This window comes from Lissotriton helveticus, chromosome 3_1, assembly GCF_964261635.1.
Source record: "Lissotriton helveticus chromosome 3_1, aLisHel1.1, whole genome shotgun sequence".
NCBI classification, from domain to species: domain Eukaryota; kingdom Metazoa; phylum Chordata; class Amphibia; order Caudata; family Salamandridae; genus Lissotriton; species Lissotriton helveticus.
In genome coordinates, this window is record NC_136061.1 from 1,725,978,179 (window position 1) to 1,725,997,887 (window position 19,709).

The following is a 19,709-nucleotide window of genomic DNA, read 5'->3' on the forward strand; positions in this document are numbered from 1 at the left end:
GGGGGCCACACATTTTTAAATTAGGAATTGCGCAATGCTTCTGGGCCCTGGCCCACCCGGAGGCCTCATTTAAATGAAGCCCACACTTCTTTTTTTCTATAATTTCGGCGGGATTTGCGACCCAGGCGCAAATTTCGCCAAAATTATTTTAAACAAATGCTTTTTTGGGCCTGGGGGGTTCTTGTGGGACCCCCTGAGCAGGCCTAGGGGGTCAGGGTATTTCTACCCTGCCCCTTTTCTTGTTTTTTATCTTAGTTTAACTGTTTTCTTGTGACTCGGTTCACAAGATGGCTGCCAAAACTTCCTGGTTTGGAGTTTTGGCAGCTAATCACAGTGAAGCTCGTGATCGGGAGGGTTTGCGATCTCATGGCGCCCCTAGATATCGATATTTCTATTTTTTTATTTTTTCAGCAACTACTGAACGGATTTACACCATTTAAAAAAGGTTGCTTTCTGAACCAAGCGCTACCTTTTTGCCAAATTTGCTGTAATTCTGTTCAGCAGTTCGGGCTTTAGCCTTGGCTAAAGTTTCCTATGTAAATTAACATGGAGAAACCACTTTTTGGGACTTCCCTTTTTTCTCAGCCCCCGCTTGATGAATCACCCGTAAACTTTTAGGATAGGAGTTGACCTGGATGGACCTTTTTTTTTGGGGGGGGGGAGAATTTCACGAAGATTTGTCAAACAACGCCAAAATTATTTGCAAATCAAAAAAGCAACCACCATTGTGTGTGTGTGTGTATGTATGTGTGTGTATGTATGTGTGTATATATATATATATATCTATCAATACTGCAACAAAGGGTTCTTCCGGGGTCCTGCTCCCATAGTCGGGTGGCGCGTTATTTCGGCGAACCCGTAAGCCGAAAATTTGATTATTAATCCACAATGTGCATGAAAGCAACTCACGCACTCAGTAGTAAGGATACTTCAAGTTCTTTATTTCTCAGTCAACGTTACGCGTTTCGACACCAAAGTGTGTCTTGTTCACACGTTACCCAACACGACATTTTGCTATCTTAAGTACACATACGGTGGAGAAGTGTCATAGACAGAGAAAACGTACACATGTTTTGGTTTGTCACTTGATCAATGTAAAAAGGATCGGCCATTTTAAGCTAGTATATCCATCAATACATTTCCTAGTCTAATGCATAATATTCATTCATTCTTGATAGGTACATGCCACACGAACCATGTTATTATTCTATTATGTAACATTTGAAAAGTGTATGGGCTTAAGTATTAATGGAATGGCAATAACTGGTAATTACTACATGCCTTTGTTCGAGAATAACATGTTAATGTTCAGGTCTAGTGCCTATTATATTAGCGCTTGCTATTCCATTGTGTTATTCAGTTACATTGCATTCGGGCTAGTGCCTGTATGGCCCGTTACATAACGCATGGAACACATGGTCCTGTTGTTTGCCACCATGTCACCAATTCATTCTCGGTCTAGTTATATCTCTGTCGTATCCCACCTGTGTCTAATCATATATAAGCAACAGATCTTCAGAAAAAGCAATAATCAATCGAAGTCCTGAAAAATGTCCAAATTATAACAGTGAAAAGGTGAATTTCTTATCTTAATCAAGTGAAGTGATTTCATCATTCGCCGAAGAAAAGGGTAGGGAAGATGTGCAGTGCATTGAAAAAGTGATGTCTCCCTTCCTTTTCTCCTAGAAAAAACACAATTAAAATATGAATTAAAAGATTTTTTTCAAAGATTGTCTGGGCCTCCCTCCGCGGCCTGGCAAAGCCGCTAAACATCACACAAACAAAGGTCGACCCAATAGAAGGAAGCCAGCAGGCAGGTAAGTGATTCCATCTTTATTAGCAGCATTCGTGCAAGCAGGCAGTTGAAAGTGCAAATGTTGAGAGAACTATGCATCAACCCACAAGGGAAACACTTGCGTTATTGAGTGTAACTGTGATGGACTTACTTTACATTTAATACGGCACTACAAGGACCAGAGTGCAATGCAGATTGCCACGCCCACTGGGGCGGTACCTTGGAACTTACTAAAGTGGTGTAAGCCGCCCAGCACTGTCAGCCATTGAAGAAGGGAACTGGGATTCCCGAAACGCGTTTGGCTCGAGATGAACTTAAATGCATTTGCACTTTCACTGCCTGCTTGCACGAATGCTGCTAATAAAGATGGAATCCAACTTCCTAGTCGGGTGAATAAAGAAGTAACATATACGGGCGAAAGGGATAAAGATGGAGCCAAAATGGCTAGCTGAGACGGGCAGGTATGGCCATCTAGGTTACCGTCTCCACGGCGCAAAAGCTGCTGCCCGAATGGAGTGGTGCATGGGCGTCTCTCTGTTAGCCGGATGTGGAAACCACTGTTTCCGCATCCGGCTTGATGTTGATCTTGATGTTCTGATATAATTTTGTCTGGTGGTTTCCAAGGAATGACAGCTGATAGTGCTGACCTATTTAATACTGTGGTTTCCCTGATTGCACTATCAATTATTTGTTCAGATTATTCTCTGGCCATAAATCAAGTTTTGCTGTCTTTTTGGGCCTTTTCTAAGTCAAGTGTCATTGCTGCATTTTCTCCTGATTCTCAGCATCTCCCCGTAGGGGATGCTGTGATTCAAATGTTTAGGGTCATTGCTTGTAGCATGCAGTATGGTATTGCCAGACGTCTTTTTACGATGCAGTTTTCAATTCTCTGATCAGTTATGTATACTGCTACATCTAGGAAGTACACTGACTGTCTACTTATAGTGGCGGTGAAATACAGGTTGAGTGTGTTAACAAGAATTTCTGCAATAAATTTAAGTGCACTTTCTTACTTACCTCGCCATATCACAAACAAGTCATCGATATACCTTAACCACGCTATAACGTGCTCATCAAAGTGTTTTTTTGTAGTTTTCTGAGGACCATTTCATCCCAATATATATGTATATATGTATATGTATATCAATTACCAGATCCTCAAACCACCTCCGTCCGGAAAGCCTGCGAAGCAGAAGAACAGACCACCAATAAATTGGCAAGATGTTCCGTTTTATTTCTTTAGCCAAGTTTGTCAAAGATGACACGTTTCGGGCGTGAAAAGCCCTTGATCACATTATATATATATATTTGTTAGTCTTGCAGTCTACTAGTGAATATGAATGTCTGGTGCATTTTGACCTTTTCATATATATATTTCCAATAAGATTTAATCGACAATACGATAGCTCCTTAGTCAGGTCCCCACAAACTCTAATACAACGTGCAACATATAATTTATGGTCCTCAGCAAAACGGTGGAAAGAGACTGATCCAGTACTGGTCAAAGTGAAACACAATCTGACATAAATGCTCTAACTGATAAATCCATTATCCTTAAATTATCACAGAATATGAAGCATGAATGCATTGCTTGCTTTGCAGAGATTTGCTTCCTAGATAAATTCTAATAGGAGTGCCAAGCCTTGAGAAAGTGCAGCACTACATTAACGTACGATATGGCTTTACTTGGTCTTACGGTGAACGGACAGATAAACCCTTACACAGTTTATACACCGGACGGTGCTTTCCCACCAGTAATTTGGTTACAGGCAAATTACCAAAAGATATTAGCCATTAGGAATTGATCTCGACATTGGCAGGTTCTACCTCCTTGAGGTAAAGGTCCCACTCAGAACTTCATGCCAGAGCATTTGTGTCTGGGTGATGAATTGGGTCTGCAAGCGGAAGAGGCTCAGGCCTGCCTGATGAAGAACACTGTCCAAAAGGCTTCGTATTTTCCATGATCACCTGAGCATGTATACATACTAAAATGATGTAGGTCAATGGTGAGTTAGGTACTCAACAGCGGAACTTTGCATGAGTGGACCAGTAGCCCTCACTCAAATAACAGGTAAAATCACCTGTTCTTTCTACAGATTACTATTGCAATTACTGTACGCTGCCACCCCCGTGCTCGTGCTTTTTAACTTTTGGTAAGGGATGTAGCTCTTTACTACTTCCTGGGTAAAGCTTTGGGTGCCCCTCCTGTTCTAACAAGACTACAGTCTGTGAAACCGGTCTCCCAGGAATCCAGGCCTGGATCAGGATCGGCGCTGGTCGACCTTGTGACACCTCCGGTGCCAAATCCAGTGGCGACACCTCCGCCCCCTTTGACGCCAGCTATGTCCCCAACTGACATCGACCCCGGCCCCCCCTTCAACATGGACATGTACCTCTGTTTTCCCCCGGTGTTCTCTATCGCCCTGAGTGGCTACCAGAGGTGGTGTGGAGGACTGGGAGACGTCTGTGGACCCTCTAGTAGACCAGTTGGAAGAACCGGACTGAATGGAAGAGTTGGGTGAGGCCAGTGGTCTGGACACTTCCCCAGACCTCGGCATGCTTTCTCCCCCTACCGTGGCTACGGAGGAGGGTACGTCCTATGCAGTCGTGTTGCGTAGGGCGACTTTAGGCCCTAAATCTCGACCGTCCTATGCTGGCGGTCAGAACTAACTCCTGACCAAGGTGCTTCAACCGGCAGCAGGCCTCTTCGGAGCCTCTACTGCCTTTCAGTGAGGCCCTCACTGACATCCTTTTGGGCACTTGGTCCAAGCCAAACACAGGAGCTCCTGTGGATAGGGTGATTGCCTGATGCCACCGCCCGGCCTTGGATGCCCCCATTTTCCTCGCCTAACACCCCATCCCTGAAAGCTTGGTGATCCAAGCCTCCACTTCTAAGGGTGCATTCCCCACCTCCTAGGGAATCAAATAAGCTGGGCCATCCTGGGAAGAAAATGTGTTCTTCCTCCAGCTTAGGACTGCTGTCGGTGAACACTGCATGTCTCTTGGGCCGTTACTCCCATTCTTTATGGGACGCGGTCGCGCAGGTGCTGCCTCAGTGCCCGGAGGAGGCCCAGGCTGTGCTCTCCCATGCAGTGGCTGAAGGGAGAGACGCAGCAAAGTTTGCATTATGTGTGGGCTGGACACCGCCGACTCGCTAGGCAGGACGATTTCAACATCAGTAGCCCTATGACACTACGCCTGGCTGAGGTCCACTGGCTTTTCGGGCGATGTCCAAGCTACACTTTTGGACATGCCTTTTGATGGCCGTCGTTTGTTTGGTGACAAAGCAGACAACGTGCCTGAGCTTTTTAAGGTGTTCAGGGCCACAGCCAGGTCCTTGGGCTTAGCTCCCACCTCTCGCCCCTGCTATTCGCCCCTTTCGTGGCTATGGAAGGGGTGCCCCGCCACGTTCCGCCCAGAACCACAGGCCTGCGCAAGCTGTCTAACCTCTGCGTGGCCGGGGACCAGGTGTGACTTCGGCACATTGATGGTAAACTCCAGAGAATGCAGGAGGTCGGCTGTAATCTGGAGGTGGGAGACGACAGCCTGGGGCGAGCATGCCTTCAACAGCCAGTCGTCCAGATAGGGGAAGACTGGAACCCCTGATCTGCGCAGATGAGCTGCCATCACTGACTTGAACCTAGTTCTGACCTATCTTATGTGCGCTCCTTTCGAGCTGCTACATAACCGTCCTCTCAGACTTCTGACACTTAAAACTGCCTTTCTGGTCGCCGTTACCTCTGTTCGCAGGGAGAGTGAGCATCCGGCCCTTTCTTCCAAACCTCCTTTCCTGGCTGTTCATCCTGACAAAGTTGTCCTTAGTACTAGTCCTTCTTTCCTTACCTCTTTTCACATAGGACAGGCTATCACTTTTCCCACCTTCTTCTAGAGAGGAAGAGAGGCTCTACCGTCTGTATACAAAACGTGTGCTTCCCTTCTATCTGGATAGCATAGAACAACTCCGGGTAGATGGCCAGCTCTTTGTTGGTTAAGTGGGCGCCAAGAAAGTTCGGGCCGTGCAAAAGGGAACCATCTCCCGATGGGTCGTTCTTTGCATCGAAATCTGCTAATCCTTTTTGAAAAAGGAACCTCCAGTTGGGTTGCGCACCCATTCACCCAGGGTGATGGCAGCTACTACTGCTTTGGGGTGTGGGGTCCGCTTTGTCATCTGCCAGGCAGCTACGTGGGCTTCTTTGTACATGTTTACTAATCACTACTGCCTGGACAGCCAAGTCTGGAGAGGCAACTTCATTGGCCGTTCTGTTCTCCAGGACTTCCTGGTGTGAACTTGGTTCGCAGACCCACCTCCGGGGTTGGTATTGCTGGGGTATCTATTCCAAGGTGAGGAATCCATAACTAATTGTCTCTTTCAGAAGAACAAGTTACTTGCCTTCGGTAACCATATATCTGTAAGACCTAGAGACAAAGATTATTTATGGATTCCTCACCGCCCCACCCATCTTCTCCATTCTGCGAACTGACCTCTAGGGTAAGGGACTTCCCTTCAGGGCCCTAGTTTTGTGCACCAGTGGTCAGTGTCTTGCATGGCTCTGCGCTTCTGGTATGGAATGTTGTGTAAAGAACTGACGTCCGCGCACAGGGGCGGCATCTAAGTAGATACTGCAACGTCATTCCGGCGACCACATAGCCAATGACTAATGCGGAGTCAACCGACGCGACCTACCGAAGCGCAGGGGTACTGCTGATGAAAAATTCTCCGGATCCAGACTGACGCCTGGGGGTAATTCTAAGGTGAGGAATCCATAACTAATCTATCTCTTACAGATATATTGTTACCGAAGGTAAGTAACTTGTTCTTCTTTTCCCCTTCAACTACAGCTCTAGGCAACTCTGATACACTACTCTCCAAATTATTTGGCTGTGAGCTGCAGCAGAAGCCCAGCTTGACCAGGCTGAACTCCCCTTATTGTTCTCAGGTCCTTCCTCTCCTTCAGTCTACAAACCAGTTTAACTCCACAAGAAGAGCACGTTGGAGACCATTTGTCATCTCTTGGAATACAAATAGGCATCTGTGTAGTATTACTTTTTTCCCAGCACCACAGTTCTTTTCCAAGATTGGCAGAGGCGGTGTGTTACATAGTTATATTGCCAAACTCTGTAGGACACCCTACGTTGTGCATTATCTGATGGCAACCCTGTTTTTTTGCCAGTTATTTCTCTCTGGAACCAGGCCACATCCCATCACCTATAACACAACTTGGGCGGATTTCGATAGTTCCCGAATGAATGGCAAGAGATAGACTGTGATACAAAGTGACTCAGTGCACATAGTATTTACTGTCTTGTCACCATTCTCTTAATGCACATATTACCATTTCAGACTGGGGTTCAGTCACCAGGGCAGACCACATAGGAGACAGAGGCCAACTGAGATGGTTGGCCCACTCTAGTGTCCAGCCTTCATGGATCTCCCTATGCATCTCATCCTTGTAAGAGCATATTGCAATTCCTCTTCATTAGTATAGCTCTGTCTTCCTGAGTCCAACATTTTAGTTTAGATTTTGGAGTCCATATCTATTGATGACCGCTGAGTGTAAGAGGCATATGTTTTCAGATCTTTATCTGACTGTGCCAACAAAACAGCCATGTTATCTTCCTCTGATAAAGGTCAGACCAACTTTTGTTCTGGTTCCAGCACTGCATGCAGCAGTCTTTCAGATAACACTCCTCCCAAATTCCTGATAAAACTCTCTATGGGTTTACTTCAGCCCACCCTTCTTTTGTGAGATCAGTGCAGTTTTTAGTGCCTTGCCTTGTGTAATAATTTATCATTTGACAGTGATGTAATCTAACTGGAGCAAGAGAACACCACGCAAGCAGAAAATATACACTGGCATGTGCAGGTCCAAGAACGCGTAAAAAATTAGAGGAGTATTGGGCATGGCTTGGGGGAAAGGTTAACCCCTGCTGGCAAGAGCAGAGGATGGTACACTTGAAACAGTCTTTGTAGAAACCACACAAACTTCGGGATAGCATAGCACCATAATCGAAAACTGATCAAGTCACACCCTAGCAAGGACGAGGGTGTAACGTCTCTGCTAGACTGACACTTTAAATTAAGGAAAAATGAAGTTAAAACCTCATGAATCATTAATAGTCTCTCCGGCTGCCGTTTGGACCGTAGTTTCAAGGCAATTTTACAAAGCTGGCGTCTTACACGGGGGCTTTGCTGTTGAGGACATACGTTCTTAAGAACGAGCAGGTTTGGCAGCTTATCAAGGTATGCTAAGCTTTTCAAGAAAGACCGCATCTTTGTGATCTACCCACGAATATTACTCTGATATTGTCCTTATTCTGGAACTAATACTCTATGTAAATTGGTCCTCACGGCGCCCTGACTCTCGTGCTACACTTTTAACTTTGATTATCAGTTCATCCTTTGTCCATGTGGATTTCGACTAAGCCCAATATGGCCTGCCTAGCCTGGACTTGTACATTTCTTTCTGTGTAACAATCCGTTGACTCTGCCCTGACTAAGCTCCCAAGGTGGGGAGCGAAACGCGTTGGCTGTCCTGTGCACCACTTAAAAAAGATCAATAAAAAGAAGAATATTTTTCCAAAAACCTTTCCTCTGCGACTTGCTTTATACCTGGTGCTGCCTCTATGTCTCTCTTGAAGCTTTCATCTGGGATTCCAGTGAGACCGAACCACAGCAGGTCTTGGAGGTTCAACAGCACATGACATTGAATATCTTTGGGACTGTTGAAGTTGAGGTGCTATTTGCTTGGTCCGCTGTGGAGATCTGTTGCAATTTTACAAGAGGGCCAAGGGTGACACAAGGATATCTCTGGTAAACTGCATTTAAAAACCCGTAGTGTTCCAAGTATGAGGCTTCAGTCATGATGCTTTTACTTGGTACAAAGCGAAACAAAAGGGGATGATGGACGGAGCGTTTGAGCAAATCAAACACTCACCCCCAGTCAACTGATCTGGGTTTAATCCATCACCATTCTTTAGCTCACTCAGCCACCCCAGTTCAGACATGGCCATATGCAAATCAGTCTGACCCTGTGCCTCATGGGAACAGTCCAGCCCGAACTGCCAAGCCATGTCTTCCCTGGACCGGAAACAAGCATCCTGGGACTGGTTTCGGATTCATAATCCTCATCAGCCAGGCTATCTTGAATCCAGTGGCCAAGTGAGCAAGGGACTCATGTCTGAGCATACCCTGCCAACTTAGGGCGAACAAAGCGAAACAAAAGGGGATGATGGACGGAGCGTTTGAGCAAATCAAACTTTACTTGGTACAGGCACACAGACTACTTCAGAAGAGGCAACTCTAGTATGTGTGTGGGGGTGCGGCGCATGGGGAAGGTGGCTCGTAGTTAAATTAAGAGAAGAGTTCTACTATAGCCAAATAGCCCGATGCTGAGAGCTATACCAGTCCTGAACTAGAATTCTAGACCAGAGCTGTATGGGAGTGCCTATAATGAGGGAGAGGGCCTTTAACAGCCGGTTTGCCTGAGACAGAAGGGTTATAAGGCTATTGGAACATTCCACCTACTAAGAGTAGAATGCTCTAAGGTTAAAGAGAAGAAACAAGAATACAAACATTGTAATGTTGGAGCTCCGGTCTTATACCAGCCATTATAGCCCAGACCTACTCCATTGTCTTCAATGAAGCTCTCAACATTCCAATATTCTAATTGGCTATTAGGGAGAAGGCCTGGAAGAGCTTCACAGTAGGTGGTATTTCACAAAGAAAGTTTGTGGTTTCCAGGGTGGTGTTACACCAGACTAGTCACGACAATATCAGACTGGTTAAATAAGAAAGGGATATTTAGTAGGTTAATAAGGGAGGCTTGAATAAGAGACAGTTGGCTGATCAGCACTGGCCCAGGGGAGGGTAATGTAACTTGCATGGGAATGAACAGGAGAAGGCAGGAACACTTAAAAGTGGACGCATTATAAATTGACCATGATTGGGCTACGTTTGTTATGTTCTCTACATACAAAAAGAAAATGGAAGCACAGGCTGGCTCGTTGATGGCTAAAATGTGTGTCCTGCAAATATTTAAGCGCCAAATATAAAAGATGCATTAATTTTGGTAAATCAATTGCAAGACATGTGGGTAGCCTGATAAGGAGCTATATCACAGGATACATCAGTGTTCACAAGAAGAAATGTTATATAAAGCAGCTTGCTGAGTGTTGTAGAACAAATGTACATGAGGGACATGTGTATTGAAAATGGGGAAAGCAGGGTATTCCCAAGCGAATGAGATTAGGTATTCAGTTATTATTTTTATAGGGTGTCTCTGGTGAATGAAATTGTGCAGATTAAAGATGTGTGGGGTGAGTATGATGGAAAACCTAAGAGACATACCAAAATACAGGCAAAAAAGAAATCTGGTGATTAGTGTAGCATATGCAAAACAATTAATGGTGTAGATAATGAAGCACTTTCAAAGTAATCTAGGGAGATTCGAGAATCATTAGCCTAAAGTCAGGATGCATAGTTAAGGTGTAGAGGCTGGAAGACTCGTGTCACTAGTAGTGAAGAGGAAATAGCGAAGCTGGGAGAACATACCGATATATTATGAATTACAAGTGACATAAATGGCACGTACGTACTATTAAATAGTACTTTACTCTCACCTGCCACTTACGTGAAAGGAACAGAAACATGTTTTTGTTGTCTGTTATAAACTTATGTTATTCTTTGTTTTTCCACAACTGTCAGTTTGAGTATTAGGACCCACTCTTTTCGCTAGATGGAGAGGAGGGTCCCATCACGTCACACATTCACTGTTCACTTGCTGTGGAGGCATAGGGGAGCTCTTGCGACCATTTCTTAATGAATTTCTTTAATTCAACAGGGTTTATGACCATTGTATTTTGATTGGAGTGCCATTACAGGCATGTCCTTACAGTTCTAGTCTTTTATATCACTGGCACAGCACGCACCTCTGCCACCAATTTGAGTTTTTACTCGGAGATGATTTGTGCAAAATGTTATAGTAGTGCTCCTTTGCCTTTTGCTACTCTTAAACCATTGTCACCATTAACTTTCCGATTGTTTACTATTTGGCAGCTGGACTTAAAGGTATTCTCGACTTCCATGCCTCGCCATTCTCTATACTCTCAAATCCATGCACCTGTCCTCATTTTCTGCGGTCTGCCAGGTGCATGCTAACAAGGTTGTTGTATGACAGGCTCAATCATACACATATACGATGGGCATGGTTTCTGACAGTGTTTTGGATGGTCATTCTATAAGGGGTAGCCCAAGACACAAGGGACACATTTGCAAAATGCGAAGAAGTCCTTCTACTGGAAAGTTCTAAGTATGTGGCATATTCTCTTCACAGCAAATTTGGGAAGATAGTGCTATATGTGTTGCTTGCAGCCTAGCAAATTACAGCTGTTACAAAGAGTTTGGTCACTTTTAGAGATAGAAAAATTGCCACATCAAGTGTAGAGCCGTAGAGGCAAAGCAGGTCTCTGTCAAAGTCTGATAAAAACGTATTTTGGTTGCATGGGGTTATGAATTTCAAATCGGGCACTCCATATTGATTGTCTTTGGATTCCCCATCAACATTCCCCTCCTCACCTTCAGTTTAAGTTCAATACTGCATGAACACCAAAGGATGTCTGACCAACAACAGGTCCCTGGAATTTGCTGTATCCCCCAAAGATGAGAATAATACTAAGATTCTTGGAGGAAGTCCCTCTAGAACTAAAAGTATCACACCTTGCTTTGCGCTACCAAGTGCAAATATAACATTTGTGTTCTGCATTATTCTTATATTGAAGGGATTTAATTGTTAATTTATTCGAGTAAATGTCAATTCATAACTTCTTTTCTTGCTTTTTAGGACCCTAATGTAGTCTTAGGCTCTGGTTTGGAAATGGAGGAGATGATTTTTGAAGTGGCGGACACACATTTGTTTTTCAATGATTTGGAGGTACGTGCATGACGATTTACTAATTTTTACTGACAGGACAAAATTCCTTAGGTGTTTTTCCATTAAAGACCTACCTCTATGATGTTTGACTTATCCTGCTTTCCCCGAGAGCTGAGGTTTCATCGTATTAGCTTGTGGCAAGACGTTTATCCTACAGGCTTAGTCAACATCCACTAAATATTTAAGGTTATAGTGGCATTGTACTTTATTTTAGCCTCTATGGAGAGGTGTGGGCAATGAGTGATTAAACATACTATGTTGCATTGTACTGTGCCCCATCAGATGAGCCCCATGGTAAAGGAGGGTGGTTTCCTAGAAAACATGATGATTCAGCTTCTGCTGCTATGTTCGTTAGTATGAAACGTGACAGTGGTTAACATAAACCCGTTTCACATTTTGGCAGCTAAACAGCAAGCATTTCCTGCCTTTATTAGACATCAAGTAACTCACAGAGGCCTTAATGGTTTGTTTTTATGATCATAACGAACTATGGGATGTCTAGGCGTACAAAATGAACAAGTTGGGTAGGATGTGTCACATTTAGGTATTTAAGGGCTTAGTAGACTGGTTTGAAGGTAGATACTCAGCTGTGGTTGACTTGGAGTAATATTCTATTAGTTATTAAATAGCTCAAAGTTACGATTACCAGCGTCCTGTGCACCATTATTCAAATTCTGTAAACTAAAAGGCCACTAAATGGCTGCGTTACTTGTTGGAAAGAAGCAAGGACTCAGACAAAACATTGCTTCTTCTGCATTTAAAATCATTTCAAAATAAAATATTCATATATTTGTTGGGGCTGTGGGGCTTTCTGTTTACAACTGTTTTGCTGAAAGTGCTCCCTCGATAAAACAGTCATGAAAAGAGGACAGAAGCAGTGCAAAAAGTTTAATTGAGGAGATTAACAACAACAACCTCAATCTGGAATTCAATGCCAGCATCAGCGCCACCTCTACTGAATTTCTAGACGTTAGCCTGTACATTGCCAATGGCACTCTCCAGACCAAGCTCCACCGTAAGACAACCGCTGGAAATTTCACTCTACACGCCTCTAGCTTCCACCCTAGGCACATAATAACAAGCATTCCATATGGGGAGATGCTGCGCCTGTCCAGAATCTGTAGCACGCTGGAAGATCTCCAAGCATGCCAGGCAGAAGCACCAAAAGGTTTAAGGCACTTGGCTACTCCACATCAATCATACATAAAGCTATAAACAGAGCAAATGCCATACCTAGAGGAACTGCTAGTGGGCCCAACGACGAAGCAAACCACATTCACTGGATGATGTCATCCGTGATGTCATTTGAGATGTCATCAGTGATGTCACTGACCATGTCATGAATGATCAAATATGTGACATCAGCAGTGGATTGCGGGTGCGCGAAATATAGTTAGTACAACTAACTATATAGGAGCAATTTCATTGGTTTTGTATGAGTAAAATGTCGATCTAACTATAACACCACTAAAACTTATAGTTTTTTGAGTGAATTTCAAAGGTTTTTTAAAAACGAATTCCTAACTATATAACTCCTGAAACCTATGGTTTTTTCAGTGAATTTCAAAGGTTTTTTTTAAATGCTAATTCCTAACTATATAAGGTCTGAAACCTATGGTTTTTTCAGTGAATTTCAAAGGTTTTTTAAATGCTGATTCCTAACTATATAAGGCCTGAAACCTATGTTTTTTTCAGTGAATTTCAAAGGTTTTTTAAATGCTAATTCCTAACTATAACTGGTGTGTAACCTATGGTTTTTTCAGTGAATATATATATATATATATAAAATTTCTATGGCAAAATGAAACCCCTCATTTTGTTCCTTTTCAAACTAAATGTATTAAGTGTTACCACTTTATTCCAATCAAGATGACTTCAGGTGTGCCATACTTTTGTCATAAGTAAGACTGTTAGCGTTCTAGTTGTTCTTTAGAACACTCTGGGACATTCTGTCATTGGGCTATAGTTGGGCTACATCTGGCTGATATTTGGGCTACATTTGGGCTCTTTTGTCTCTGGTGGCCATCTTGGGAGACTGCATATCAGAATTTTTTTCATGAAATATAGGAGGATTTGAGAAGTCACTCAAAATGTGCCCTAATTTTTCTTTCTTCAGCACTAATCATAATTTCTATGGCAAAATGAACCCCCTCATTTTGTTCCTTTGCAAATTAAATGTTTTAAGTGTTAACACCTAATTCCAATCAAGATGACTTCAGGTGTGCCATACTGTTGTCATAAGTAAGACTGTTAGCGCTCTAGTTGTTCTTTAGAACACTCTGGGACATTCTGTCATTGGGCTACAGTTGGGCTACATCTGGCTGATATTTGGGCTACATTTGGTTTTTTTTTGTCTCTGGTGGCCATCTTTGGGCTACATTTGGGCTCTAACATATATATAGCCCAATGTAGCCCAATATATATTTTTTCAAAGTTAATTTTCATAAAAACCACTGGAGCACATATCTTGAGACATAGCAAAGGCACATCGGGCTACCAGTCCCTACAATTTTGCCAAGTTTGGTGAAAAACCATTCAGCCGTTCGGGCTAAAAGTGAGTCCAACCGCTCTATGGAAATGAACATGAGGAAAACACGTTTTGGGACCCCCCTTTTATCTCGGCCCCGGCTTGACGAATCCCCCCCCAAACTTTCAGGGAAGGAGCGGAGCACCGCGAGGCAAAGTTAAGGAAAATTTCCGGAAGATTCCTCAACCGGCGCCAAAGTTATTCCCAATAGAATGTTGCGATTTCCCTATGGAAAACAATCCTAACTATATATACCTACTGGCTATCGCCAGTAGGTAATATATATCTCTCACACACACCTGCCATACATGTTCCTTGGCCATCCTGCCTGTAGAAGTGCATTGAGGCACATAAGGATAAATCCACCCAGAGGTGAATATAAAGGGCCTCCTTTATAGAAAGGGAGTAACCAAACCACAACTCCAAACTGGTGGAAAGTCTATTTAGAGCATGGTAGTGTGCTGTGTTCCAAAAGATGCAGGCACCGCTGATTCCAAGATGTGGAACATCTTTTTTGGAGGAACCAAGAAATTGCCATGCACGCCACCCAATTAAGTGCATCCATTCTGTTTTTGCCTTCTGTCCAGGACGGTCATTAGAATCTTGGCGGTCATGCCGAGAAAACCTAATATCTCCATGTGCTGTGAGAAAGGTCCAACTGGGACTTTTATTTAGTGGGCTCAGGAAATGAACCTCACTTGTGTTCCATCATCATAACTTTCATATGTAACAGTTCCACCCTGAGACCATGGAATGGTGAACCTTCAATGAAAAAAGTGTTTTGCAGCCAGGTTACCATAGTTATAGTTCAAATGAAAGTAGCTACATTTTAAATGGCAAACCAGTAGATATGGGTTCAATTGTCTTCTGTCCCTTAACGAAATTTTGTGAGCTCATCCAAAACAATACATTTTACTGTACCTTTTCCTCCTTATGTGACAAAATGCGAGGTGATTAATAGTGTATGACTGTGTTAACTGGTGAACCATGAGCCATACAATTACGGCAACAACTCTTGACCCTTTTCTTCATACTGTTGAGGGTAAGAGGGGATATATATATTATATATATATATATATATATATAATATATAATATATATATATATATTTTTTTATGGAAATGGCAGCAGTGTACTTAAAAAAAAAAATGGCTAGTAACCATACTAGTTTCATGTGCAGTTCTTAGGGGAAAATTAACAAATATGAAAATACTTAATGATCTGTATAGAGTAGCCAGAAGCATTTTCGCATGCAGCAGCAAATCACATTTTTTTCCATAGTACTGCTCGGATGCCACACTGTTTCCAATATATTCAAAGGTTGCTCAAATGTTCCAATGTACCAAGATTCCGATTAATAAGATGATGCTTTCATGGTTGAGTGCTTGGTTTGCCGAATAGACTAGGGCGACTTAGTGTGCCAGTAGTGCTGCTCAATCATACTTGCACTGCCTACTGTGCTAGGAAGTGCTCAGGTGCCACTGCTACCCATGGTTAGTAGGTAGCTGCCATATTTCAGATCTACGGCATTTGGCAGCGTACTTTATTCCAAAAATTACATGCGTTTCTGTAATTTTAGTTTGTAGTTTACACAAATGCAGCACATATGCCAGGTTCCACAGTGTTCAAGTCTGTAAAATGCCCACTTGACCTGGCCTATATTAACAGAGGACACACTTTAATTAACTTGCAGAGATAGATAATAAAAGTGGAGAAGATTACTATCAAGTAGTATTCAAACAAGGAATGCTGCAAGCACTTAGATAAAATGTTCATTTTGCCAATTAGCTTTCCCTTCACCGACAGCGGGGCCTTTAATCCGGCTGCTGACTGATCTACCCTGCTTGTTACTCTATTGCACGGGCTACAACTAATTGAAATTCCCTCTTAGAGAACAGTCACTGCGCAGGTATCTGCAGTTCAGCTTCAGTCCCACACACAACAGGTACAACAGTACAGTCAGCAGAATTGCAAGATTCAGAAATAAACCATGTGCTGTGTGGGTGGCAGTGTAAGATTCACTCACACAATAGGTTTGGCCTAAGCATCAACCAGTGAAGGATTGTCGCACACAGTAAAGCTACAGTACTGTCAACTTCTCTACAAGCTTCCCCTGATAGAATTGTCACAGCCTTGTAGCAGTAAAGCTTCTCCCACATGAAACTTGCATGACGCAGACAGCAACAGTAGAAGTTCCCCTTCGAAAGGAACAGCTCTTGAATCAGGTGTACGTTCCTACCTATACAAAAATGACACACTGTGGGGCAGCACTTGTTTAAAGCTCCCTTACAGCATGAACTGTACCAAAGCTGGTACCTATGAAAAGAGGTTAAGTTATGTGAAAAAAATGTAACCGAATCAGAATGAAGACTATCCTGTGAGAAAGAGACGCATTTAAAGAATGTCTCAATGAGAGGTAAAATGTTTGCATTCAAAAGCAGATGGGTAAAGATGGGGAGTAAGAGCTGGAGAAGTATGAAGAGAGAAAGCGACACGGAGAGACAACCACAACCAGAAAAACTGGGAAACAACATTTTAAACAGATTCCACTTTTGGGTAAAGGCGGGGGCAGAATGGGAGATGGATTGACGGGAAGGTGGAAAAAGAACAGACTTGTTAAGAAGCTCAAGTGATTGCCAGTTAGAACATAGAGTTCAAAGCATTGACATTCAAATGTTTTCATTGTTGGCTTGGGGTTTGTGTTGAGCTGTGTTCTGTTACAGGACTTTTGTGTAGCTTGCAGTTTCCTCTTAGCTTGGCCTCCAAGTATTATCAGTGACCCATAGCTTTGAGGATCCCTATACACTGGAGTCTGGTTAGTGTTTTGGGCAGTAACATCTGTTGTGACTGTGGGTATATTTTTGGTTTCAGTAAGTGTGAGATAATTCAGTGAGTTATGAATGTTTATGGTGTGGCTATAGGCATTCCCAAAGGTTTTAGCCATTATTAGTTATTTGACTTACCCACTGCCCAGCACGTTTTTATGAGTGCAATACCTGCACTTCCCATTAGTGCCTCATATTATCGATATGATGGCCATTCCCCTAGATGATTCTAGCTTCAGATTGTTCACCTTATAATATTCCCCAGGCATCGACTGCATCTGAGTGGTACCTCTGCACGCTATGAGGTAGTGTTCAGCTCTACTTTAGCATCGTCTGCATCAGAAGTGACGTTGCAGTGCCTATCTAGGCTCCACTCTGGTGTGCTGACATCAGTTCCTTTAGGTTCGAGGCATGTGGGCTGCTAAATTCATATCTGTTGCATTAGATCGCCGCCTAGTGTTGGGTCCGGATGATCGCACATTGTTGTCCTGGAAGAGTCTTCGAAGTATCCTGAGATAGGTGGCTCCTCCCCTGGACTACAGTGCGCATGGGCATCGGCTCCATCCCCAGATTGTTTTTTTCCGCCATTGGGTTCGGATGCGGTCTCGACGTCTCTCTGTCGGAACCGAGAAAAACTAACTTTTTACGGCCAAAAGGCCTTACTTTCATCGCGTCGGTATTGTTTGCGCACGGTCTCAAGTTCTTCCGTCTCTTTGAGTCGGATTCTACGGAGTCGTATCACTCTTCGGACATCGAGGCCTTCTCATCGCAACACGACCGCAACTTTTCACATGGAGCGGAGCCCATTTAAATACTGTCCCGTCTGTGGGTCGAAATACCCACATATCGATGTGCACCCGGTCTGTAACAAGTGCCTCTCGCCGGACCACAACGAGGACAACTGCAAGGCCTGCTCCAGATTCAGGTCAAAAAAGACTCTCAAGCTTCGGCGCGCAGTGCGCCTTGAGGCCAGACAAGCTGCCCCGGATCCAGAAAACATCTTCGGCGACCAAGAAGAGGAGGGCCGGAGCCATCATCTTCAAATTTCACCGCCCGCGACGGACGTCGAGGCAGATCCGGAAGACGACGATGGAGTCGTGGGTCAAGGCCTTGAATACGTCGACGAGGTAGAGGACGTCGAAGAAGTTTATGGGGCCGCGGAAGATAGCTCGGGTGATGAGCTATGCCCCGAAGGTTATGCGGATCAGGCTCGGGTCACGGGATCGCCAGTCGGCCTTACCCAAGACCCCGTACCGCAAGCCACGGCCCCGCCTTCAGGCCCGGCCACGGACATACTTGCTGTACTGCCCGTAGCGAAACCGAAACTAAAACCGACGGTATCGACTACACCTAAAATGGCCGACCCGAAACCGAAACTTACGGATTCGAGCGTCCCTAAGATGGCGGCCGTTCCACCAAAGAAACCGAAACCTGCTGCCTCATCGACTCCGTCGGCCTCCGGTCCACAGAAGTCGAAGAAAACTGTCGATTCGACAGTGTCGACATCGTCGACAGAAGAGGTTTCCTCTAAGAAGGGAGTTCGGCACGGATCGACCGATGCGACGCCTTCAAAGCCCGCCACAGCTGGCGACAAGACTCCAGTTCCGACTGGGACGTCGTTAGTCGGGCGCGTGGTGAAGACGGAGCAGGCAATATCTCACGGATCGAAAGCTGGAACCTCAACACATCGGTCCAAGGACTCTGTGTCTACGGCTGCAGCGTCCACGTCTAGGACTCAGAAGGGCCAACAAGACGTCGGATCCGAGGGCAAGAAGAAGGCCTCCTCGTCGGCGCCAAGTGCCGCTGTGAGTGACGCGTCCCCCATCGCTGCTTCACTACAGAGAATTCGGGAGAAGGCATCTACGACGTCGGCTCCGATGCCATCCCACCAGAAGCCGATGGACTTGCCGGCGAAGCCTGCTGGTAAACTTCTCTTCCTTCTGCCGCCCAAGGAGGCTCCGAAGGCCTTTACGCCAAAAACGGCGCCAAGACATCGGAATCGTCAACGTCTGGAGCACTACCAGGTCGACTACTCGACTCAGGAGAAGATTCTGAGCGTTTTATCGACGCAGACACGGGTAAATTAACCCTTTACAAAAGAAAGATCACTTCGCAACCAGTGGACTCCTATGTTATCCCACTGAAGAAGAAAAAGCTTGCTCAGGACGCTTCGGCCCTGATAGAACCTATCCAGCCTCCCCCTAGAAGGAGCCCAACACCTTCCCCAGACCACTCTGAGGGTGAGGGATATGGAGAAGATGACCAATACACTTTCCCCGTCAATGAACCCGATGCACAGCAAGATTCCTATGACGACATAGGTGACCAAGGCACCCAGGATGTGGGGCAAGACCAACAGCCTTTCAGTGCACGTGCATCCCCAACAGAAGATTCTGCAGGTTTTCATGCACTCATTGAACGGGCAGCTGCTAATCATGATGTGGACATGCATGCTGACCCAGTAGAAGAAGACTTTCTATTTGACACTTTTTCAGTCTTTGAAAGGACAGTAAAGACACTGCCTATGCTCAAAGGGGTCCTTAAACATGCTGCGGACATCTTTAAAGAACCCACCAGGGTGAGGGTGGTCAATCCACGCATCGAGAAGAAGTACAGACCAGCCCCGGCAGACC

General features: G+C 44.5%; 1 protein-coding gene across 3 annotated transcripts in view; it reads left to right on the forward strand.

Annotated features, from left to right (window-relative positions):
• The window catches only part of EYA3 (EYA transcriptional coactivator and phosphatase 3), an 860,742-nt gene that overhangs the window by 655,666 nt on the left and 185,367 nt on the right, over positions 1-19,709 (forward strand). For all 3 annotated transcript variants that reach the window (XM_078682511.1, XM_078682514.1, XM_078682513.1), the window contains one exon: positions 11,635-11,724. In XM_078682511.1, coding sequence (XP_078538637.1) covers positions 11,635-11,724 — 90 coding nt within the window. The remainder of the gene's footprint in view (positions 1-11,634; positions 11,725-19,709) is intronic.